General features: G+C 40.6%; 1 protein-coding gene across 17 annotated transcripts in view; it reads right to left on the bottom strand.

Moving 5' to 3' along the window:
* Positions 1 to 22,948, bottom strand: part of PTPRM (protein tyrosine phosphatase receptor type M) — an 858,282-nt gene that overhangs the window by 64,669 nt on the left and 770,665 nt on the right. For all 17 annotated transcript variants that reach the window (XM_017543961.2, XM_017543962.2, XM_017543951.2 and 14 more), the window contains one exon: positions 1,588 to 1,685. In XM_017543961.2, coding sequence (XP_017399450.1) covers positions 1,588 to 1,685 — 98 coding nt within the window. The remainder of the gene's footprint in view (positions 1 to 1,587; positions 1,686 to 22,948) is intronic.

Below are 22,948 nucleotides of genomic sequence, written 5' to 3'. Positions count from 1 at the left end.
TCTTTGTGGGTTTTGGTTTTATGTGGCAGTTGACATCCAAATTCATAGCACTGTACATGTTCACATTATTTCCTGTCCTCAGTGGGCTTTAAAACCCAAGATCCAAGATCACAAAGACTGACGCTACCCACCCTCCCCCAAGACTCACATAGATCCTCCTGCCCAGCCACCCATGGGTGCATGCAAGCGCTATGATCTCTAGGATCTCTAGTCCTCACTTTATTTCTGGACTATAGTGCTGCTGTCTTTATTAAAGGCTAATCTGAACATTAAAAAAAATTTATTTACATACTCATGTGATATACATATAAACAAATTAAAACACTCATTTATATTTTTATCTAGAATTTCTAGGTGTTTGTAGGAAGATTTTCAGGTTAATGTGCCGTTTTTGTTAGAATTGTATGTATTTCCTACTTACTGAATATTCTCATTATGAGAGAATTGTAATGTGTTTCTCCTTCCTGGTTTGTGCCTCCTGAAACCTGAGAATTTTCTTTTATCATACTTTAAGTTCTGGGGTACACGTGCAGATTGTGCAAGATTTTTACATATGTATATACATGCTATGTTAGTTTGCTGCATCCACGTACATTAGGTATTTCTCCTAATGTTATCCCTCCCCAATCCTCCCACTCCCTGCTGTCCCTCCCCTAGCCCCACCACCCCGCAACAGGCCCCGGTGTGTGATGTTCCCTTCCCCGTGTCCATGTGTTCTCATTGTTCAACACCCACTCATGAGTGAGAACATGTGGTGTTTGATTTTCTGTTCTTGTGTCAGTTTGCTGAGAATGATGGAAACCTGAGAATCTTAAGAGATAACCTTTTTATGGCTCCTGTCCCATTATTTCAATTCTAGGATAACCTCTGGCTGCTTTTACTGAGGGCAAATCTCATGATGCCAATTTCTCTTCAGTTAGCACAACCATGGAATTCAACCTAATGTAAATAAGGCAACTGTACTCTGTGTGTTTGCTCATTTTAAAATTTCACGTTGGAAATAATCCTACAGCATACCACTACTGAGATTACAACTATGTAAAAGTTTCCTGGTTAAATAAAAGTAGTGCTCATAAGCAGTTACTACTGAGAAGGTAGCACAAGACCTTCGGAAAGATTATGCTTTCTATTCTACAGGTTTGGAAACCGAGACCCAGGAAAGGCCAATTAAGAGAAGATGCTGGAATTCTAATCTAAGGACTGAATCCAGAGCTGCGCACTGTTTTTAGAGCCAATTTTCTTGAGTTTTGGAATATAGTCATGTCTAATGCAGCACCCATTGAGCTTTGACACTCAACAATCAGCAATCATGCTTAGAGGTATTTTTGTGCACTCAATATAGCCCGATAACAACTGCTTTTAATTCTTGAGTGCCTTTCCCGTCTGTTGCTATCGCAACAAATGAAAGCAATTCAGGCTATGTTTACTGATGCTTTTTAAGCAAGTGCAGCAAGCAATAGGAGGAGTTGTAGTAGTTAATGTTTTTGGGAGTACACATAATACTTCAAAAGCTTGCCTCATGCCTTACTTTCTGTTACCAACTACGTGAGGAACAAAATGGCCATTTGCAGCAGATGGTCCACTCACCCTTCCCACTTCCACAAGATTGGTCACCATGATGATGCTTGCAGTGTTTTCGTGCCACACCATCCTCCAGAAGTCATAGATGGTCTCCTGCATTGGCCCTGCAGCAAAACACAACAGGGACTTTTTGTTGTTGTTGTAAGTTTCAACTGGAAAATTTCTGGGGTTTGCAAATAAATCTATTAATACCCACATGCAGTTTCCCTCACTTTTTAGTTGGTCACAGGCCTCTAGTGTCAATGCAAAAAGAAACTCTTTCTAAAACTGCACCTATAGAAATACCAAACTTCTCATTCGTGGCTGAATTTCTCATGTCATCAAATACCTGCATTTGAGCTCTTTTTACCCCTCTTAAACTACTACTGTAAAAGAAAGTTATTTCTCCATCATTTATCTATTTATCTCCATAGTTCTCAAGAGTGAAATTTTAAAAATAGATAACATTACTCTTTCTGCTAACAATTGGCAGATATCCCAGGGAAGTGGTATATAGAATGAAATGAGCCTCTATAGGAAAAATGGCCTCTTCTTGTTTCTAATATTTTTCTTATTCTGTGCTATCTGTCAAATTAATTCATTTTTTTCCACCTGACTTTCTATAGTAAGGGAGAGAAGTTAAGGGTTTTAAGCAGTGGCACTTCCTCTCACTGAACATAAAGATTCCTGGCAGAACGCGAACAGCCATCTACTCCTTAGCTCTTGGGACCTGAGCATTAAAAAGCTCTTTTTTATGGTGTGGAAAAAAAGAGGGAAAATATATATTACAAAAGGCCAGTGCTACAGATAGAATCAGGTCCAGTAAGCTGGAATTTAAAATTTCTTTTAATCCAGATTTTAAAAAACCCCAAACTTGAATTTAGGCCCATGTGTACTTGAGGATATAAATGTAACAGCAGAAATCTTTCTAAGAAATGTAGAGAGGCAAGGAAATGAGAGAAATGCAACTTCAAAGCTTGGAGACTCACACGCTATATGTGAAATCATACAAATGTTCAGGCACATCCAGGACCAGAACCCAACTGCACTACAGTATCTTGACATTTCAGATTGCCAGAGCTGGAGCTCAAATATTTGAATTTGAGATTTGCTTCTGCCTTTTAACTGGCTGTGTGATTTGGGGCAAGTTACTTCACCTCTATGAGTTTCAGTGTCTTTTTTCTTTATATACTGATCACAGTAACACCTCTCAAGGTTATTTTGAGGATTCTTGGAATTAACGTATACCCAGGCATTTTATAGACAGCAAAGCAACAGAAGGAAAACAATGTGCATTTAAAGATGTTTATTAATGGCTGTCCTTTTGCTGTGGCCTGGACACTGAACAGCAGTGACACACTCAAGTGGCCCTTCAGTCACTCCTCATCCCTCTTGACCAATAAGCAATCTGTTCTTGTGTAATTTTTCTTTTCCTTCCTCCCTGTCCAGGCCTCCTTTCCTTCCCTCCACAACACAAATTCCTATCATTTCTCCCTTGCTGCTTCTGACTACACTGTTACCCTCTCCATAAAAGTTGACTTGGTTTCCTGATGTCTCTGCATCTAATCCCTTTGGGGAAGTGCACGCCACCTCCCACAAAGCTCCACCAGTTATTTTGCCACGTCCCTTGGCATGTGCGTGCCATTCTCCTGATGTAGAGGCTGAATATTTCAGTGACTTTAATCTAAGGTTACAGAGGGGACAAGTAAACATCGGATTCCATCAATCACTACAGTTCTGGCTTGCAGAGAGGTACATTCATTGTGTACTTAACGGCTTGTTACTTATTCACAAGGGAAAAAAAAGCACCGAGTCCATCTTTGCGCAAACAGGCCAATGTGACCCCTGAATCAAAGCTAGGTACACAGGCCTGTGCCACCTACTCAGAAACTTCCAGAAATAGTTCTGATGACAATGGCTCTAATGGATGAATCAGAGGTCCCAGCATCATGGTAGCTTGTGCCTGCAGGAAGAGAAAAGCCACCTCCCTTCTCAGGGTGCAACAGGGGTTTCTCAGAGACACTCTAGGCTAGAGTGTCTGCCTCCAACGTATTCCTCACTCCCCCTTCCTGCCAGCCGACATCCTGGGATTGCTCAGTGTAAGACCCCCTTGGAGGAGAACTCAGCCTTCTTCGTTTGCTGCTGTTTTCTTAGTGCCCTAGGAAATGCCCGGCATGATGCAGGAGCCCAGTGAATCAATGAATGGATGGTAAGTCTGTATGTGTGTGTGTAAATGATATTATTATGACAGTGTTATATTAAACACATAAGAGGTACTAAGTAATATTAAGATGTAATGTTTGTATGATTCCCCTTCTCAACTTATATTTCTAAGATTATCTGGAGAAACTTGAAAACACAGTTTTTCCTCTTCTTCTATTCATGGAAAGGTAACATATTCTGCAAGGATTTCTTCAGAAGGAGCATGATTATCACTCTCTCCTCAAAGCACAGCTTTGGAGTGATCTGTGTAGTGCTGTTCCCAAGCACTATACAGGTAACTCCTCTCGGTTTCCCTGTCCAAGGCTCTGCTTCCAGCTTAGCTCAATCCATCACCCTAGGTAACCACCGTGCAATCCTAGCTTCCCAGGGGCTGTTCTCTATGGAAGGGACTGGTTCTCAACTCTAGCTGTTTATTAACATTACTGTGGAGATTTAAAAAATTCTCATGTCCTAACGCAAGAGACTCTGACTGAACTGGGACTGGGTTGGGGTGGGGGTTGGTCTGGTGTGTTTTCAGATCTCTCCTATCTATAGCCTCCAGGACATTAGCTCCACCTTCCAATCTAACCATCAGGTGCTCTCCTATGGAGTTATAATTGTGAAATACCAAAGATTTGTTTGTTTTGAATCTCCTGACTAGTCTAACCTTGCCTACTAGCTCTGTGAACCATGGAATCCTGTTTGCTCTGATTTAGATGGAACTCCATTCATAATACGTCACCTGCGAACATGAACATGCCACCTCACCTCTGGGGCTGGGCATCAGTTAAGATGGCCTGGGTTTTTAAATGTTTACATAACAAAATTCACATTGTCTTTAAAATAAAGGGTGTTTATAAGCACTAGTAGCTCACGTGGCTGATAACATACACTTACTTTTTGTGATTTTCTCATCCATGACCTACACTAAAAAAGATTAGGATATAAAAATAAACTAGGTGAAGTTCTTTTCCATGCTACAATTAGATACATGGATCCAGAAGAACAAAAAGAATTTGGTATTAAAATCTAAAAATGAAACTGAACAGAAAGATTATTCTGAAGAGATCCCAGAAAGAAAAAAAAAGTGCAGGCAGAGACATCTCCCTGTAGTGCAGCTGGCCTTGCTCTCTCCTGTCTCTGCTCTCCTGCAGGTGCCGGCGCTGTGCGGACAACACTTGGTGGCCATTCCTTCTGCCACACATGTGGCTCCCTCCCTGACTTGGCTACTGTGGTGGCTCAACAGTAAAATTGCTCAGGGGTGGGCACTGGTGATTCGGGGCTGATGATTCAAGATATTTTTCCAATGTTCATTCAAATCCTGTGTGTGTGTGTGTGTGTGTGTGTGTGTGTGTGTGTGTGTGTAGAAAATGGAAGAAGGAAGGCATCCAAATAAGGTTTTTAATGAAGAATGTATCAATCCTGTTTTTCTTTTCCACATATTTCTAATTATTTCCTGAGATTTCAATAAAATATTATTCAGCTACTTATCTCCTGGCAAAATCAAAAAGTGCCCTCCAGGCCAGGGGAAGGGTAGACCTTTCTGTCACCAACAGCTACTCCATTTAGATTTGGCAGCTCCTGGTGGGGTCTGAGTGACCATGACCATCATGAGCCAACATCACAAATCCAAGGATGTGAGCCTGGTACACAAGGAGGCTCCTCTTAGCGCCCATGCTCTTGAAGGACTGAAAGACAGGGGAACAGCATGGGAGGTCAGTATCCCTTTGCCTTTGACCTCTGACTCCCAAGATCACCGTGGATTGCTCACAGAGTGGACAAATACATTCCCAAGATAAGGAACCCCAAACAGCAGGCAAGGAGCTCTGAAAAGCCTCCCTCTCTCAAGGTGTGTGTGAACAGGTGCGACTGCAAGATCGGGCATTTGATTTCTGCAGTTTCTGGCTGGGTGGGAGCCACTGTAATTGCTGTGGCGGTGCATTTACAGATGTTTGCACAATAGGCAAGACAGTTATTCCTAGCAGTTGTTCCCCTGTGGGACTACAGCACTCGAGAGGTAACATCTAGAAATTTCAATAATATCCGGCCAGTAATCCATTCCATCTCCTCCAGCTGGCAGGCACACAGAGACCTCTGCTGAGAAGGAAAGGTGCAGGGGCCATTCTTGTCTCCACCAAGCCCCCAAAGGAACAAAAATAAAGGCAGAATTTTTTTTCCAATAAAAAACATTAACCATTAGCAAGCGATGAAAAGCATAAATGAAAGACATTCAAAGATGGGCTTTATTGCATAAGATGTGTTCTCTAGTTCATGGAAAGTGAGAGATATTAAAAATTATTGTTTCAACAATGTATAATATTCAAGTGATGGGTGCCCTTCAAGTAAAAGCCCACACTTCACCACTAAGCAATATATCCATGTAACACAACTGCATTTGTACCCCTAAATCTAAAAAAATGATATCAAACCTTGATGACTTGTACCCCTTCTTTTCACATTTAAATTTTCATAAACTGTATTTTCCATGTTAACTAGAGCTTCTGAGGAGTCAAGGTCTGTTAAGCTCACAGTGGCATTTTTGAGTTTTTTGAAGTAAAGAAAGATAATATAAATACAAATTGGCATTCCATCATAGAGTAATACCAAATGTCCCTTAAACACTTACTATTTCCCAGATCCTGCCTGAAGTATTTACATGTACTATTGCATTAAATTTAGAAAACACCATCCTATGAAATAGGTCCTATTGCTCACCCCCATTTTACTGACAGAGACTGAGGCACAGGGAAGTCAAGCAAGCTGCCCAAGGTCACACAGCTAGTGAGCCATGGAGCTGAGTTTTGAACCATGAGTCTGACTCCATTACATCATGCTGCCTCATTTGAACGTCAAAAGCAACTCAGAAGGGCTCTATCAGGCAGGTGTGTACCACACAGTCCTCACAATCCCAGCAAGAAGAAAACAGGAGAGAATCCATGTTAACCACACTGAAACCACCTCTTTAAAGCTGTTCTGATCTCAGGTCTCTTCCCTCCTTTAACACCTCCAAAGGCCTCCCACTGATACAGAATCAAATTCGACTTCATGAGCACAGCCAGCCTCCAAGCATCTCCGCTCACCCCACAGGATTTCTTCAAGAGCACAGCACACCCTGTTTTTCTCCCCTCCATTTCTGTCCCCTCTCCAAGCCCCAGGCACCATGACAACTCACCTGTTTACCAAGTGGATGGATACAACTCCCCAAACCCACATGGGGCCTCCCCCAAGTCCAATCCTGACCCCTCCGCCAGGGCTCGTCTGTGAAGACTGTAAACGCAGTCTGTGCCTGGACTGTGTCAGGGCGCCTGCCCCTCCCTGACCACCTATCTCCCTCGTACTCCTCCGCAGTGTCCTCCCACGAGAACTCCCTCTGCCGATGTGTCAGTTAAAGCCTGCTTATCTCCTTGCTGGTTTCAGCTTGGCAGTCCGAAAGTCGCTTCCTCCGGCCACTTTTCCAAGACCCAAGTCGAGGCTCCCTGTTTCTTCATGATGTTTAAAGTTAGTTGTTGTTCATGGAAAACACACTGACGCCACAACTAACTCTAAACATCATGGTGAAGTGTGGGCTTTTAGGGCACCCATCACTTGAATATTACACATTGTTGAAATAATAATTTTTAGTATCTCTCACTTTCTGGGCACTAGAGAACTCATGCAATAAAGCCCATCTTTGAATGTCTTTCATTTATGCTTTTCATCGCTTGTTTTTCATCGCTTGTTAATGGGTAATGTTTTTTATTGAAATGTGGCCTCATGCCTAGCTAGCTTTGCTCACTGATACCACTGTCCTGGCCCCAGTGGGTGTGAGTGGCCACCCCTGCACGCAGCAGTTAAGCACTCAGCCTAGTGTTAAATGCCAGGCATTCTGTGAGGAATGGTAGGGATGTAAAGGTGAGTAATATACGCATGGTATCCATCACCCAGAAGCTTGAAATTTTCTAAGGCAGAGATAAGGCAAGAACAGCCTACACTCACACGTAAAGTGCAGTAAGGCAATCATCCTGAGACATTTAAACCTCGAACTGATGTAATCCCAGCTACTCAGAGGCTGAGACGGGAGGACTGCTTGAGCCCAGGAGTTTGAGACCAGCCTGTGCAATACAGTGGGAACCTGTCTCAAAAAAATTTAAAAAGCTCTTCAAACTGAGCTAAGCATACCCTTGGAGATACAAAAAGATGATCCAAGGCATATATGAGTAGTTCCAGATACTTAGTATCTATAAGGACTCTGCCAAAACTTATTCCCTAGGCAGGAGCCTCCAGCTTCCATATGCAATAGTGTTTCTTTCGTTGGTTCTTTTTTTTTAATTTTATTTCATTCATTTTATTTTTTGAGACAGAGTCTAGCTCTGTTGCCCAGGCTGGAGTACAATGGTATGATCACGGCTCACTGTAGCCCTGACCTCCTAGGTTGAAGCGATCCTCCCACCTCAGCCTCCTGAGTAGCTTGGACCACAGGCACTACGCCCAGCTAATTTTTGTATTTTTGGTAGAGATAGGGGTCTCACTATGTTTCCCAGGCTGGTTTTGAACTCCTAGATTCAAGCAATCTGCCCTTCTTGTCTTCGCAAAGTGCTGTGATTACAGACATGAGCCACAGTGCCCAGCCTCACAAGTCTTTCATATACTTGGAAAAAACACCTATGTCAAATATGACCATGGGGCACTGCCCAGGTGTAAAAACCTATAGGTTTGGGCTGGAATACTGGCTCCAGAAACTCACTTCCCTGCTTGAAACATCCTGTTAGGAGTAAAACTTAGTATTTTGGCTTATATTAAGATGTTCTGAACTTAGAACCACTGAAGCAGTTGAGGTTGGTAATATTTATTACTTTTTAAAATTTCTTTTTATGAGACAGAGTATCTCTCTGTCACCCAGGCTGGAGTGCAGTGGCGCAACCATGGGTCATTGCAAACCTCTGGCTTCCAGGTTCAAGTGATTCTCCTGCCTCAGCCTCATGAGTAGCTGGGACTATAGGCATGCACCACCACGCCCGGCTAACTTTCGTTATTTTTAGTAGAGACAAGGTTTCACCATGTTGGCCAGGCTGGTCTCCAACTCCTAACCTCAAATGATTCACCCGTCTCAGCCTCCCAAAGTGCTGGGATTACAGGCATCAGCTGCCAGTCTGGCCATATATATTCTTTTAAATAGAATCAGAATGCTTTTGAGGAGTGCCAAATTTTCTTGAATGAAACCCGTAAGCGAAAGTTTCATGAGTTTTCTTTCAGGTTTGATATGCTTGAATCTGTAAGGCAGTTTAAAAATGTCACGTATCATAAAATATTTATTCAAATTACATCATATTGTCTCTTACTAATAAACACCGTTACGTAGACATGTGATTAAAATTTTAGGTATCAAGCTAAAATGTATAGAGCGGGTGCATAATTTCTTCAAACCTCTTTTGGGGATACACAGGAAGAAAAGTCTGAAGGCCAGGGTCAGTAAGTGATGGATGAGGATGCCTGTGCCCTCAAAGTCAGGAAGAGCTTAGGTCTGATTGGCGAGGCAGCAGCAGGCCTAGCGCTGTTGAAGTCAGGCACTTGCCATGGGTCTCAAAGGATGGGGTGTGACTCTGAAGTGGGGAGAGGGGAGAGTGAGGATGGCAGGAGCCACTTGTTGCCACCTGGGAGGAGAAGGGGACTCCCATGAAGCCATCTTGTAGGAAATGTAAACTTTTGACAAGATTTGCAAGTTCAGATTTTAGGAACGGAAGACGATGATGACAGATACCAAAAAACATGACAAGGAAATTTCCAGTTTTAGAATCAAAGCTTGAGCAAGGCAGAGGAAAAAAGCAGAGGAAGAAGTGTCTGGTTGTCTTAACAGACTCTGGGGAGCAGGGGGCACCTGTACTGCAAGAAGGTTTCATCAGGTGTGGGCTCAGCCTTAGGTGTGACCAGGTGTCAACAGGTAATAATGAAGGAAGTGGGAATAGGAGAGCCGGGAGCAGTGGGCTGAGAGAAATGGTAAACTGAGCCCAGCTATCCATAGCCAAGTCCAAAGGCTCCCACTGAGCTCTCTTGCATATTCCAGAGAGATACCAGTGTCCAGAGCACAAGGGTCTACTCTTTCCATTGAACAAAACAACTCCTAAGAAACAGAATATGTTGAATGTGAACAGTAAAGAACAGTGAACAAAAAGATCATGGCCTGTATTATTAAGCAGAGGGAAAATTTAAACATTTTATAATTTTACAATTATCATGGAAAGAACAGATCTCTGGGCATCCAAAAGGCTGGTGGAGATCTGCAGCAGAAATGTCCAGGTGGTGATGGGTCGGGAATCCAAAGGACAGCAGCAATGCGGGGAGAGCCTGGGACAGGAAGGTCAGAGCTCTCGCAGGGCAAGGGGTAGGCACTAAGCTGGCCTTCTGTGACTGGCGTGGCCAGCATGGGCTCCAAGGCTCCCCAGTGTGGCAATGAGGCTCAGGTGGGCTCAGGAACCAGGGGATTGGTGGATAGGCTGACCTCTTGATTCCGACCAGGGAAGACTGGACTGTACTAGGAAGACAGTGTTAAAATCATGGGGGATTCTTGCCATCCCTAAGGCTCTGTCAGCAATAAAAGAAGCCAAAGCTTCTCGGCTGGAATGAAGGGAACCCAGGACAAGGGTGTTGTGGACAAATAAATAGATACAACTAGACACCCCCCGCAGGCAGATGCTGGATGCTGCTCTTTATATGCAGGATCTCATTATTCCCCACCACAGTGGTGTGAGGCAGGAGCCCTACTCCAGCACAAGAAACAGGCTTAGCAGACGAAGTGCCTTTGTTAGAGCTTGTGGGAAGTAGAAAGTTTCCTCTTCAAAGTTTCCTTTCTTGTTTAAGAAAAATCGTAAGCGTTAGAAATAATAGTTTTGGGTTTTTTTTTTTTTTTTTTTTTTGAGACAGAATCTTGCTCTGTTGCCAGGCGCCAGGCTGGAGTGCAGTGGCGCAATCTCGGCTCACTGCAACCTCTGCCCCCTGGGTTCAAGTATTTCTCCTGCCTCAGCCTCCTGAGTAGCTGGGACTACAGGCATGCACCACCACACCCAGCTAATTTTTGTATTTTAGTAGAGACGAGGTTTCGCCATGTTGGCCAGGATGGTCTCCATCTCTTGACCTCATGATCCACCTGCCTTTTTTCAAAGCCTTCTTCCTTTTTGCTAGTGGCACTTTGTTAAGCCCTATCCTATGTAGCTGTTAGACATGCTTACAGGCACATGGTTCATTCTATGTCCTTGTACCTAAGGTGATCTGTGCTGGACGTACTCACAGGCATGTCCCAGCTCATAGCCTATGCCCCTTCCTCATTTGGACTCCCTTTTTGTTCTCCATTGCTTTTACCTGTTTAGAAAAGTTTTAAGCTGTTAGTCAATTGGGTTTTAGTTTAGATTGTGAGGTCAGGCTCCAGCCAATCGAGATCAGACACAGCAGTAAGGACAACCCCAAAGGCATAAGAGAGAAATATGTCAGTTTTCTGCTTTCTTTTGTTCGTTGTACTCTCATGGCAAGATTGCTAACGAGGGTACCCCTTCTGCAGGAAGTAAGAAAGAATTGCTTTGCTGAGAGATCCTTTGCCCCAGTACTGATTTTTTCTTTGCAGCATTAAAAATTTACATATAACAGAGCTGCACAGTCACTATGTGGCAAAGCTGGGATTCCAATCCAGGTCAGCTGAGCAACACTGTTCTGACTGCAGAATGAACTGAACTGCCTGAGACCAGGGCCCCTGTTCCAGCACGTCACTGGAATGTTTGTTTCTAGTGTGGTCCTGGGACCTGAAGGAGGGAGTGTGTGGTAGGGGTACACACCAAATGGCAGAAGTGCAAAGGGAAGGGTAGGGACCTTAAGGCAAAGCAACTGCAGGAAACCTGGGCTGCCCCTTCAGCAGCCAGCTCCATCAGTAATGAAGATGGCTGAAGGTAGGACTTGAAGGTGGAAGACGATGAGCCTGAGAGTCAGGCATTTATTTTAAAGCTCTTGCTACATGAATAAAAGTGGTCCTAAATATTTGATCCATGATTGCTCCTGTTGTCGTTGGCAATAATCTATAATAGATTAGTTACTCAACTAATAATCAGTTACTCAACGTTTAATTAGTTACTCAACTAATAATCAGTTACTCAACATTTAGAGAACTAGGTGTCCCTTCAGTGGTTTTCTAAGTTTTTATTATAAAGCTTTATGTGATTTTTCAATAAAATGTTTCCATAACACTTAAGATTATAATTTTACATTGAGTAGCTTTTCGTTTTTACAGTAGTGAGATGTAAATGGTAAAATATGCCACCATCCTTTACAGACTGAATCTGCCTCGTGTGTCACAGAAGTGGTAACAGTGACACAGAAAATACTTGGCTTCAGCATTAATAATCCTTAATATCACTTATTCAATAGTTGCATTTGTTCTCTCCTGAGGCTACTTATGTTAAAATCATGGAATTTTTATCAATAATTTTTTGTTTCGGCTGCAGAAAAGGGAAAGCAAAGCTGAGATGGGTGGGGGCAAGGGATGTGATTTGCTCATTTTCCTGAACTGCTAAGAGTATCCCAAGAAAATTACCATTTAAAAGAAACAATAGAAATCAGCTAATGAATTACAAGCTAACACACTAAGAATTGTTCTATGATGGGGAAAACTGGGGAATATTTTATTTGACCTAAAATCAAAAATATAACTGGCCTGTTAAAACAGCATTTTCTAAGGATAACTCTCACGTGAAACACTCTTTATGTCTAGAATTACAGGGTTAGAAATGTTCACTGGTCCACTGGAATTTTAATTTGGTGACAGTAAAAGAAGAGAAAAGCTATAATAAAATATACCTTTGTATAAGTAGTGTTGAAAGTGATGACTTAAATAACAAATGTTAAATAGTGTTTTCAGTTAATAAATTCCAGTGGTGCCACACAGTGACACATCTCTTCTTCTCAACTGGAGTAGGTTTTCCTGTGATAAGTCTTTTCCTTTTACCTGGCCCTATCTGGTTGGCAGGTACTTGCCATTTGCCCAATTTCTTCTAAATTGACTTGCAGGTGTGTGCTCTTCTTATACATAAAATCAGGCATACACTTTCTTCTGTGTCCATGGTTAGCCTATTCCTCAACACATAACCCCCATATTGATGTTTACATTTCACTCATCCCATTCTCCAAAATTCTCCTTTCAGACTGAAATAAGAAAATGTGACAATATAAACTATGTGACTATGGCTTTCTCTACATAATTAGTTTCATGAAATGTTTGCTTCTGGATGTATTTCTAGAACATATAAAATCCTGATTAGACACCAAAAAGTTATGTCCAATTTAATTAAGAGAAAATAGGCATAAACCAAACATTAACAGACAGGCTGTAAATAAACACTAAAATAGTCTAGGAAACCTCTGTCTATAATATGCTATAACCCTTCAACCATCATCTCTTTTCTGGTTAATAATCTTTTAATCATTTATTCAATTAAAATGATTACAAAATGTTTAAAAACACATAAAGGGTAATTACATATTAGATATTTAATATGTCTTAATAAAGGTAAATTCAATCAATAATTATTTTCTTCCTAAGAAACACAAGGAACTTACTATGTTTTAATTTCATCTTTACCTTCTCATTTTCCAAATTATTGTTGTCTAGAACTTAGTTCTAATATGAGTTTATCACACCTTGATTTGTTACTATTATAATTCCTTTATTCTAAGTTTTGCACACCTTCATGGTTTTTATTTTGGTTTTCCTGCATTTATTTTTACTAGGATAAAGTTTATGCATTTACACATTACTTTTATGTCTCCAGTTATAGCAAAAATAGATAAAGAAGTATTTTTTTGAGACAAGTAAGTTGAAAACAAAATGACTCAAGTGTTCTAAGCATTTTCTTCCTTTCCTCTATCCAGAATTCCAAGATCTTTAAATAAGAAAATGAATGAAATCTTAGTGGCTTTGAGACCTCATTTTGTCATATTTTAAAGAGGTTTTCTTTTTTCTTAAAAACATTTTAAAGTTAACTTGAAGCATTTTAAAATAAAAATCCACAAGATCATCCTTAAAACCTTAAAAGAGATAATTTCTGATGTACATACATACATGAGATGGGTGGGTGCAAATGACGCGATTTGCTCATTTTCCTGAGCTGCTAAGAGTATCCCAAGAAAATTACCGCTTAAAAGAAACAATAGAAATCATCAAATAGAAAATAAATATTTCTAACCATTTAGATATATGTGCTAACATAATTTTAAATAAAAATTTTTTAAAAAGTCATTTAAAAAACACCCATGGTTGCTTTCATACCACATATACCACATGATGATTTAAATCACAATCATGGGTTTTGTAAAACAACAACAACAACAAACTCTCATCTATAAAACACTGGCACACAAACTTCAAAGTGACACAAATTATCCTAAAAATTAAGAGAAGTTAAAGAATACACCCTATTTGTAAAACAGAAGCAGAATAAGACTGGGCTGATCACGCTGCTAGAAAATTTGTTTTGGAAACTTGCTAATAAATTCTTGGTGAAAATTGTTAATGTCCATTTTGCTTTCCCTATGTGAGCAGTGAGTGAGATTTTGGGTATGGGTCAGGGTGGGGAGCCACCTGCAAGTACCTGAAGCCAAGAGCATGACTGCTCACTAGTCATGACTACTCACTAGTGTAATGTTTATGCTTTGTTGCCGGCATGTAAATATTTTACTGGGTTAATCCTTTTTTTTTTTTAAAGCATATAACTACCATATGGTAGTATTACCCTAAAAAGAACAAGAATTCACACAGAACTCTGTGGTCTTTTTCCTAAACTGACATCAGTACTCAACTGCAGATGCATTTCTCTATATGAAGCTGCTTTCACAAGTGGCCTGGAGATTTCCTTCAGTTCAACCCACTCTATCTGCCACCTCCTTAATATATAGAGCATGACTGGCATTTTTAGGCAGCTGGTCAACCTCTAGCCAAACAAAAGATGGAAGCTGCATAGCCAGCGCCATCCAACACACACAGGTTGCAGGAATAGGCCAAGAGCGCACACCTCTCCCTTGGTCTCCCTCAAATTCCCCGCTGCCTTCTGCTTCTCTGCCATTATTATTCTCCTTCCCCGAAGATCATGTCTCAATCCTATCTTGATCTCCAGAGGCTTCTGAGTCTTCCAAAGCTCTTTGCTAAAATATTCCTGTATAATTCTTATCTCAGGAACTGCTTTCAATGAAGCCTGTTAGGAAGAAACTTGTCTGAGTTTTGGAATTAAGCTGTTTTCACTCACATATCATCTGACTTTAAGTGTGCACCAGGGAAGCCTTCAGAACACCAAGATGAGGAGCTGACACTGCTATCAGAGCTGCTCCTGCTCAGTTTCTGCAAGACTTCAAAAACAGAAGGGAAATATGCTTTTCCAGCTTATGATACAGCTGTTGTCTTTCCAACCTTTCTTTGACTTCGGTTTAACAGTGAACCATGATGGCACACTTTGTACTCTGGAGGGAGTACAGGATGTTGGTGCATACTTAAGTAGCTCCATTTGATACATCCTTCTGGAAGGAAGCGTTAACAGGTGTAGGATGTATCAGCTTTTATGAAAACTATAGGAGTATACACTACACGACGGTTAAAACCTGAACTGCCTCTCTGCTATTGAGAGATGTGTCTTTTGGAACATACAGAATGATAATGATAAAAAACAGTAACTGTAGCTAATATTTATTGACAAGTTGCTTGGAGAACTAGTATCTGATCCTAGGCTGTGCGACTCTAGAGTCCGTGCTTTCATTAACCGTTCTGCCTATTGTCCTTCAGCGGGGAGTGGAGAGTCCTGGCCTCATTACTGACATAAAACATGGTTGCATATGGAAGAAATTTTAAGGCCAAGTTGAAGAGATCTGATTGTGACTACACTGCATAAAGCAAAGAAATATCTATGGTAAAACCAATAATGGGGTGTTTTGTAGCCTAGCATGACATGCTTTTGGAATTGAAATGTTCCAAAGCATTTCTGGAAACTCCACCTACCTAAAGAAACCATTATCTGAATTTTGTTCTTTTTGACTATATTCAGTCCTCTTCCAGAATGGGACCTCTCTAGCAGTTATGTAAACTTTTTCAGGTTGCAGTGGTACCACCGTGAAAGGGAATGCAAAGGTTTCTGTTATTCTTAATATGGAAAACAGGTTGAGAAAGGCAGACACATCAGACTTGAGTGATGGGATACAGTTTAGGGATCCAAAGAGGATCTCTAATGTAGAAAATAAACTGGGAGTCGGTGGTGTGTGGCAACAATATGCTCTACAATGCAGAGATAGAGAGACTGCTTCCAGAGGGACCTTCAGTCCCTGATGCCTGAGACAGGCTGAATGGCAGTGTGCATGGGGAGCTGAAAAGAGGCACAGGAGAAGGTGCTATGTCCTCGGAAGGAAGGAACATGATAGATGTCCACAGCACAGGGGCATCCTGCTGGCGGAGGTACAGAGCATTCATCAGTGTTGGTCTCCAAAGAGAACGCTCAGAAACTGAGCTTGGGTACTTATGTGTGCTGTAAAGAGGGGAAAAAAGAGAAGGCAATCAAGGAGAGAAAAAAACAAATGGCAGCCTTCAGAATGCAGGGGTTTGGTGACCCAGAGGATATGGCTGCCTTCTGTCAGGGAGAAGTAAAGTGAAGGGAAAAGCCTATATTCATTTGCTTTAGGGGCTACTGCCGGAGAAATAAAAGCTTTCATTAGACTCTATCTTCCTTAATTAAACTCTTCTCAGTACACAAGTGGAATCCTCTTTTATTTAAGAAAAAAGAGAATAAATCTAATAAATGAATGAAATAAGAGATAAATTGGCTCCCTAGACATAGCTCAGTGCAGGAGTCTCAAATTTTCCATGGCAGTGAAGGGTGTTGCATCAAGAAATTTCCAGCAGCTTCCTTTGGAGTGAGAAGGCAAGAAACAAAAGTTACTGGTTATAGTCAGAAACTTTCTAAACTGTTTGCTGCCTTGAAAAACTTGTCCTAAACTATGCCCATGAGTGAAAAAGAAACCTGGTGCCCAGATTCTGGAAAAGTGGTTTTAGGTCTGCACTGGGTCTTATTTTTTCATCTGCAAAATGGGGTAGGAGCGGAGGAGAGAAACAGCTTAAAGAAGTTCCCAGGCCAGGCGGAACGCCTCATGCCCATAATCCTAGCAATCTGGGAGACCAAGGTGACTGCTTGATGCCAAGAGTTTGAAACCAGCCTGAGCAACATAGCAAGACCCTGTCTCTACAAACAATAAAATAAATATTAGCCAGGCATGGTTGCTTATGCCGGTAGTACTAGCTACTCAGGAGGCTGAGGCAGGAGGATCCCATGAGCCCCGGAGTTGGAGGCTGCAGTGAGCTATGATCATGACACTATATTCCTGCCTGGGTGACAAAGTGAGACCATGTCTCTTGAAAAAAATCTAAAGAATTAAAAATCAAAAAGGAGTCCCCAAATCTGTAGGTGCATTAAAATCACAAATCAGTAAGAGTTGAATGTCATTTACTCATACCTCCACACTGTGTAATTCTGAGGTCACTGCTATATTCCTGATCCTATGCTGATCCTGGCAAGTGGCAGGTACACAGAAACCTTTGTTCAATTTTGAATGAACCAGGCTATAAAGGAGTAGCTTTGCTTTGCAGGGGCTCATGGTGCTGGAGGCCTGGGGAAGCCAGTACTTTGAAAAGTACATGGGTATTAATTTCAGATCTTTAAAGGGCTGAACCTGGTACAAAGATGTAACGTCACATTTTTTCCTCCTGCTGGAATAAAAGACCCATAAGGGAACAGGTCTGTCTGAACATATAAGGTTTCTCCTAGGTCGAACTTTGAACACGCTCTATTAAAATATCAGCGTTAGTCCATGCAGTTTGCAAATACTTTTGCATATATGACTCACTCGAACTTATGTGGATAAATGTCTCTTAAATATAGTTCTGCTTTAAGTGTCAACTGTTTTAATTACAAAACAAGGAAACTGGACTGTGAGCTTCTTAAAGTTTTTAACAGCTCTAAAAGATTCTATAAATTTTCTACTTCAAATGAGGAATAACTCTAAATTCTTCTTGAAGGTTTAAAAAGCACTTGTTTTAAGACACCCTATATCTGGATGCCTGCTTTAAAGACATCATTTATTTTCAAATTATTCTGTATTAAGTTAGGTTCTATTATTAGAGGGACACATTTTCCTTATAGCATCTATAACAACACAGGTGGATGTTACCTAATATGCTCTATTTTTGACTCCATCTTTTAATTTTAACGCTTTCTTTAAATGTTTTCATTGCTAATGAGCAAGTTTACTTATAGCACAGGGATGAGAAATGTCTATGAAAGTGACCTTTTGGCTAATTGGCCGCAATCTTTTGAAATTAATCTAGTGAAGATAACTATTGTTTAAAAGGAAGTTTCTGGATAAGCTGTTAATTACAGTTGTCATTCTCTCTTGGAAAACCACAGATGGTTGGTAAAATGCAGGCAGGTTCTGTATAAACTTGGCCTTGGTTAGCTGGAATACTTATGACAGTGACTTTCATGAGGGGTTCACTTTTTGCTTGTATATAAATCACATTTTCTCAAAGCTTCCCTATTTAAATTTGGAAACCAGAGAATACTCCACTTCACTAGGTAATACTTTAAAATTAGTAGCAAATAAGACATAACAAGTGAATCCAAAACATAACCTATAACCCACTGAAAATGCAGGAACAACTTTGCCAGGAAGCACAGTGTTAGCTAACAGAATTTGCACTTGAAGTGCAAGCCTCACTGGTGCTTGGAAGAATAAAAACAAAAGTTGTTTACTGAAGGCTGAGCTTTTGATTAAAAAAAAAGTTCTTTCAATTCTACTGAGAAATAATTTCAAGTGCTCATCTCCATCTGGAGGACAGAATGCAAGAGACAAAAGCGTCTTTACAGAGTGTGCAGAAGTTACACTGACGCTCTGTGAACCCTCCACCACAAGAATGGTTTGCCCAGGAAAAGTAAGTGCAGCATTCAAAGCACTATTATTTATTGCTTCAGAGGCCTGAAGGGAATTTTGAGCTGGGAAAATATAAACCATATTTGTCTTTTTGAAAAATCTTTATTAAAAATATACCAGAAGTATGTGGAAGAAATGTAGATGAAAAGCAGACTGACAGCAAGCAGAATGAAGTCACTACAGCTCAGTTTTAACTTGTGCAGTGTTTGAGGCTCTGTAAATATTTCCACATAAACCTTCACTTCCACATTTTTATTATTTTCACATAAAAGTTTGTTCCTAGCTGAAAGTATCTGGAGAGAACTTTTTAGCCTTCTCTTTTTCAAATTATTCACAAATTATAACTACAGACAAAACTGATTATATGTATGGGTTGGGGGTTGCACAAACAGGGTCAGGGTAGACGAAAGTGAAGTTAGTTTAACTAGACAGACTGTCTCTAAAGATAGGATTTGATTTACTGACATATAAAAAGAAATCCAAAGAATAGGAACTGACCAGTCCTGAACATGAAACGGAAATAGAGATGTTGGAGATAATGATGCCAAATCTGCCCCAGGAAATAGATGCTTTGCCAGGTCAACATGAGCTATCCTTTCTACCTGGCTGAAATATTCTACTGTCTAAGTTGTCTGTGGCAAACAGTAACCCCCAATCCATTCATTTATTCACTCACTCATTCTTGTATTCTTACTGAGCTTATGCTTTATGCCAACTCACTACCAGACAGGTGGTGCATACTTATTGAATAATGAATAAACTCTGCAACCCCTTCTTCTGATGCCCTGGTCATGATGAAGTGATCTTCTGCCTACGCATCTTCCTCTTCACACAGAATGCCCCTGCCTGATCTTGGGCAGTTCCGTCTGATGGACGGTTACAGTTTTCATTGTAAATGACGATCTGGTATCTGGTTTTCTTTTTTTTTTTTTTTGCTTGAAAACTTTATTAAAATAAGGATTAAACCTGAAAAAAGAGCCATAAGAATGCTAGCCCTTTGGGTAAAATCAGCAAGAAAAAGGAAACAGGGAGAGAAAGAGAGGAAAGGAAGGGAGGGAGGGAGGACGGAGGGGAGTGGAGGGGAGGGTGGTATCTGGTTTTCCATATCAGTTCCTGTGGTCTTTTGTCAATATGACCTGGCATCCTCAAAGATGACACTGGGCATCTGGATCCTCAGCATAAAAGGAAAACAGTGATGGTGGTGATAAGGTCAGTGGCATGTGATAGAGGCCTATCTGGATGGCCAATTCCCCACAGGTCACAATCTCTATGAATTGCTTCAAGGCTTCTTAACTATGTACAGTTTAAGTTCATTCACATGGGAGAAATGAAAAGTTCATGTCACTAGCTTTTTAGGGGTTTACATAAGACTATTTAAATTTTGAAATGTGAACATATGCAATTAGTAAGACCTACGCTATTTTGTCTGAGTATATTCTCAAGGTCAGCAAAGAAGGACATTATTTTGTAAATAGGCACTTACTAGGTATTAAAAAGAAAATGCCTTTGCTGGAGCCTACCAAAATGCTATTTCCTAGGTTATCTTCCAGGATTTTTATAGTTTGAGGTTTCACATTTAATTCTTTAATCCATCTTGAGTTGATTTTTGCATATGGTATAAGGAAGGGGTCCAGTTTCACTCTTCTGCATATGGCTAACCAGTTATCCCAGCACCGTTTATTGAATAGGGAGTCCTTTCCCCATTGCTTGTTTTTGTCAACTTTGTCAAAGATCAGATGGTTATAGGTGCATGGCCTTATTTCTGGGCTCTCCATTCTGTTCCATTGGTTTATGTATATGCTTTTGTATCAGCTCCATGCTGTTTTGGTTACTGTAAGTACGGTTTCAAGTCACATAAAGTGAAGCCTCCAGCTTTGTTCATTTTGCTTAGTATTGCCTTGGCTATTTGGGCTCTTTTATGGTTCCATACAAATTTTAAAACAGGTTTTTCTAATTTTGTGAAGAATGTCATCGGTAGTTTGATAGGAATAGCATTAAATCTGTAAACTGCTTTGAGCAGTATGGTCATTTAAACAATATTGCTCCTTCCTCTCCATGAGCCTGAACTATTTTTTTACTGTTTGTATCATCTCTGGTTTCTTGAGCAGTCTTTTGTAGTTCTCATTGTAGAGATCTTTCACCTCCTCAGATGCCAAAAGCAATTGCAACAAATACAAAAATTGACAAATAAGACCTAATTAAAGAGCTTCTGCACAACAAGAAAAACTATCGAGAGAGTAAACAGACAAACCTACAGAATGGGAGAAAATATCTTCAAACTATGAGTTCAACAAAGGTCTAATATCCAGAGTCTATAAGAAAGTTAAGCAAATGAATAAGCAATAACCAAATAACCCCATTAAAAAGTGGGCAAAGGACAGGAGCAGACATACTTGAAAAGAAGGCACCATGTGGCCAGCAAGTATATGGAAAATGCCCAACATCGTTAATCGTTAGAGAAATGCATAGTAAAACTGCAATGAGATTCCATCTCACAATAAGCAGAATGGCTATTATTAAAAAGAAAAAATAAGAGATGCTAGAGAGGTCGTGGAGAAGACGGGCTGCTTATAGAGTGCTTGTGGGAACATAAATTAGTTCAGTCATTGCGGAAAGCAGTGTGGGAATTTCCCAAAGAACTTACAACAGAAGTACCATTTGATGCAGCAATCCTATTATTGGCTGCATACTCAAAGGAAAATAAATCATTCTACATGATTCATACGTGATTCAGATACATACATATGTGTGTTCATTATAGCATTATTCATATTGGCAAGCACCTGTAATCAACCAAAATGCCCATCAGCAGTAGACTGAATAAAGAAAACGTAGGACACATACATCATGGAGTACTATGCAGCCATAAAAAAGAATGAGATCATGTCCTTTGCAGCAATATGGTAAAGCTGAAGGCCATTATCCTAAGCAAAAAATCACAGGAACAGAAAATAAAATACTGTATGTTCTCACTTATTGGAGAGAGTTAAACATTGAGAACCCATGGGCACAAAGAAGGCAGCAACAGACACTGGGGCCTACTTGAGGGTGGAGTGGGGGAGGAAGGAGAGGATTAAAAAAGTACCTATCGGGTACTATGTTTATTATGTGGGTGACAAAATAATCTGTACACCAAACCCTCATGACATGCAATTTACCTAGATAACAAAAGTACACATGTACCCCTGAACCTAAAAGTTAAAAAATAAAAAGTAACCCCCTCCAAAAAAGAAAGTGCCTTAAGTGATTTAGAAATATTATCTTATTTAAACTTTACAGTAACCCTACAAGGTAGGCTATTTTCATCTTCATTTATGATGAGCGCAGAGAAGTAAAGTAACTTGTCCAAAGTCACACAAGTTACCAATGGAGGAAACAGGGTTGGGGGTCGAGTTCAGACAATGTAGTTCCAGAGTCCGTGTTCCTAATCATTAAGCTATGCTGTGCTGTTTCTCACAAACAGTAACAGGTCACACATACATGGCATTTGCTCCATGCCAGGAATTGCTCTAAGCATTGATACATACTCACCCATGGGTGGCACTATAGTGAGGTAGGGAGGAGCTTTGATGCTGGAGTTCAACGGCTGCACTTGAATCTGGCATTTGCACTTTTAGATGTGTGAGTTGGAGCATGTTATTTCCAGTCTCTTTTATAATGAGAGGAAGGGAGACATTTATAAATGAGAGGAAGGGAGACAAAGAGACTGGAAATAACATGGGGGATATATGTGATTGTCCCCATTTATAAATGTTTGTGGTAAACAAACATATATATCCCCCATGCTTGTGGTAAACATGAAATCAGCTCTGTATGTGTGAGTGCTGAGAACGCTGTCTGGCACATGACAAGGTCCTGACTATTATTACTATTTCCCAAACATCAGGGCTCTATCTTACATAAACAAAGGAGGTTCAAATACCTTTTCTGTGACAGCACAGGAATCTGGACCCCAGCCTCCTGGCTGTGGGACATGTGTTATTTCTACTACAAAATAGACATCAGCTGTGGGACCTGCTACTCTAGTCTCTGGTCATTGAGATAATTTTCTAATATAATTGCTAAAATTGTTGAAAAGTGAGTAAAGGCAAAAGCTTTTCAGGCACAAATGCAAAATAACACATAGGCAGAAAACCCAGCCTGAGATGAACAGTAAAACCCAAAGTGACCGTGGTTCAAAATACTAACGAACATAACAATACTCTAGGGTCTC

This window comes from Cebus imitator, unplaced genomic scaffold (assembly GCF_001604975.1).
Source record: "Cebus imitator isolate Cc_AM_T3 unplaced genomic scaffold, Cebus_imitator-1.0 Scaffold162, whole genome shotgun sequence".
Taxonomy (NCBI): Eukaryota; Metazoa; Chordata; class Mammalia; order Primates; family Cebidae; genus Cebus; species Cebus imitator.
This window is presented reverse-complemented; position numbering and strand designations above follow the sequence as displayed.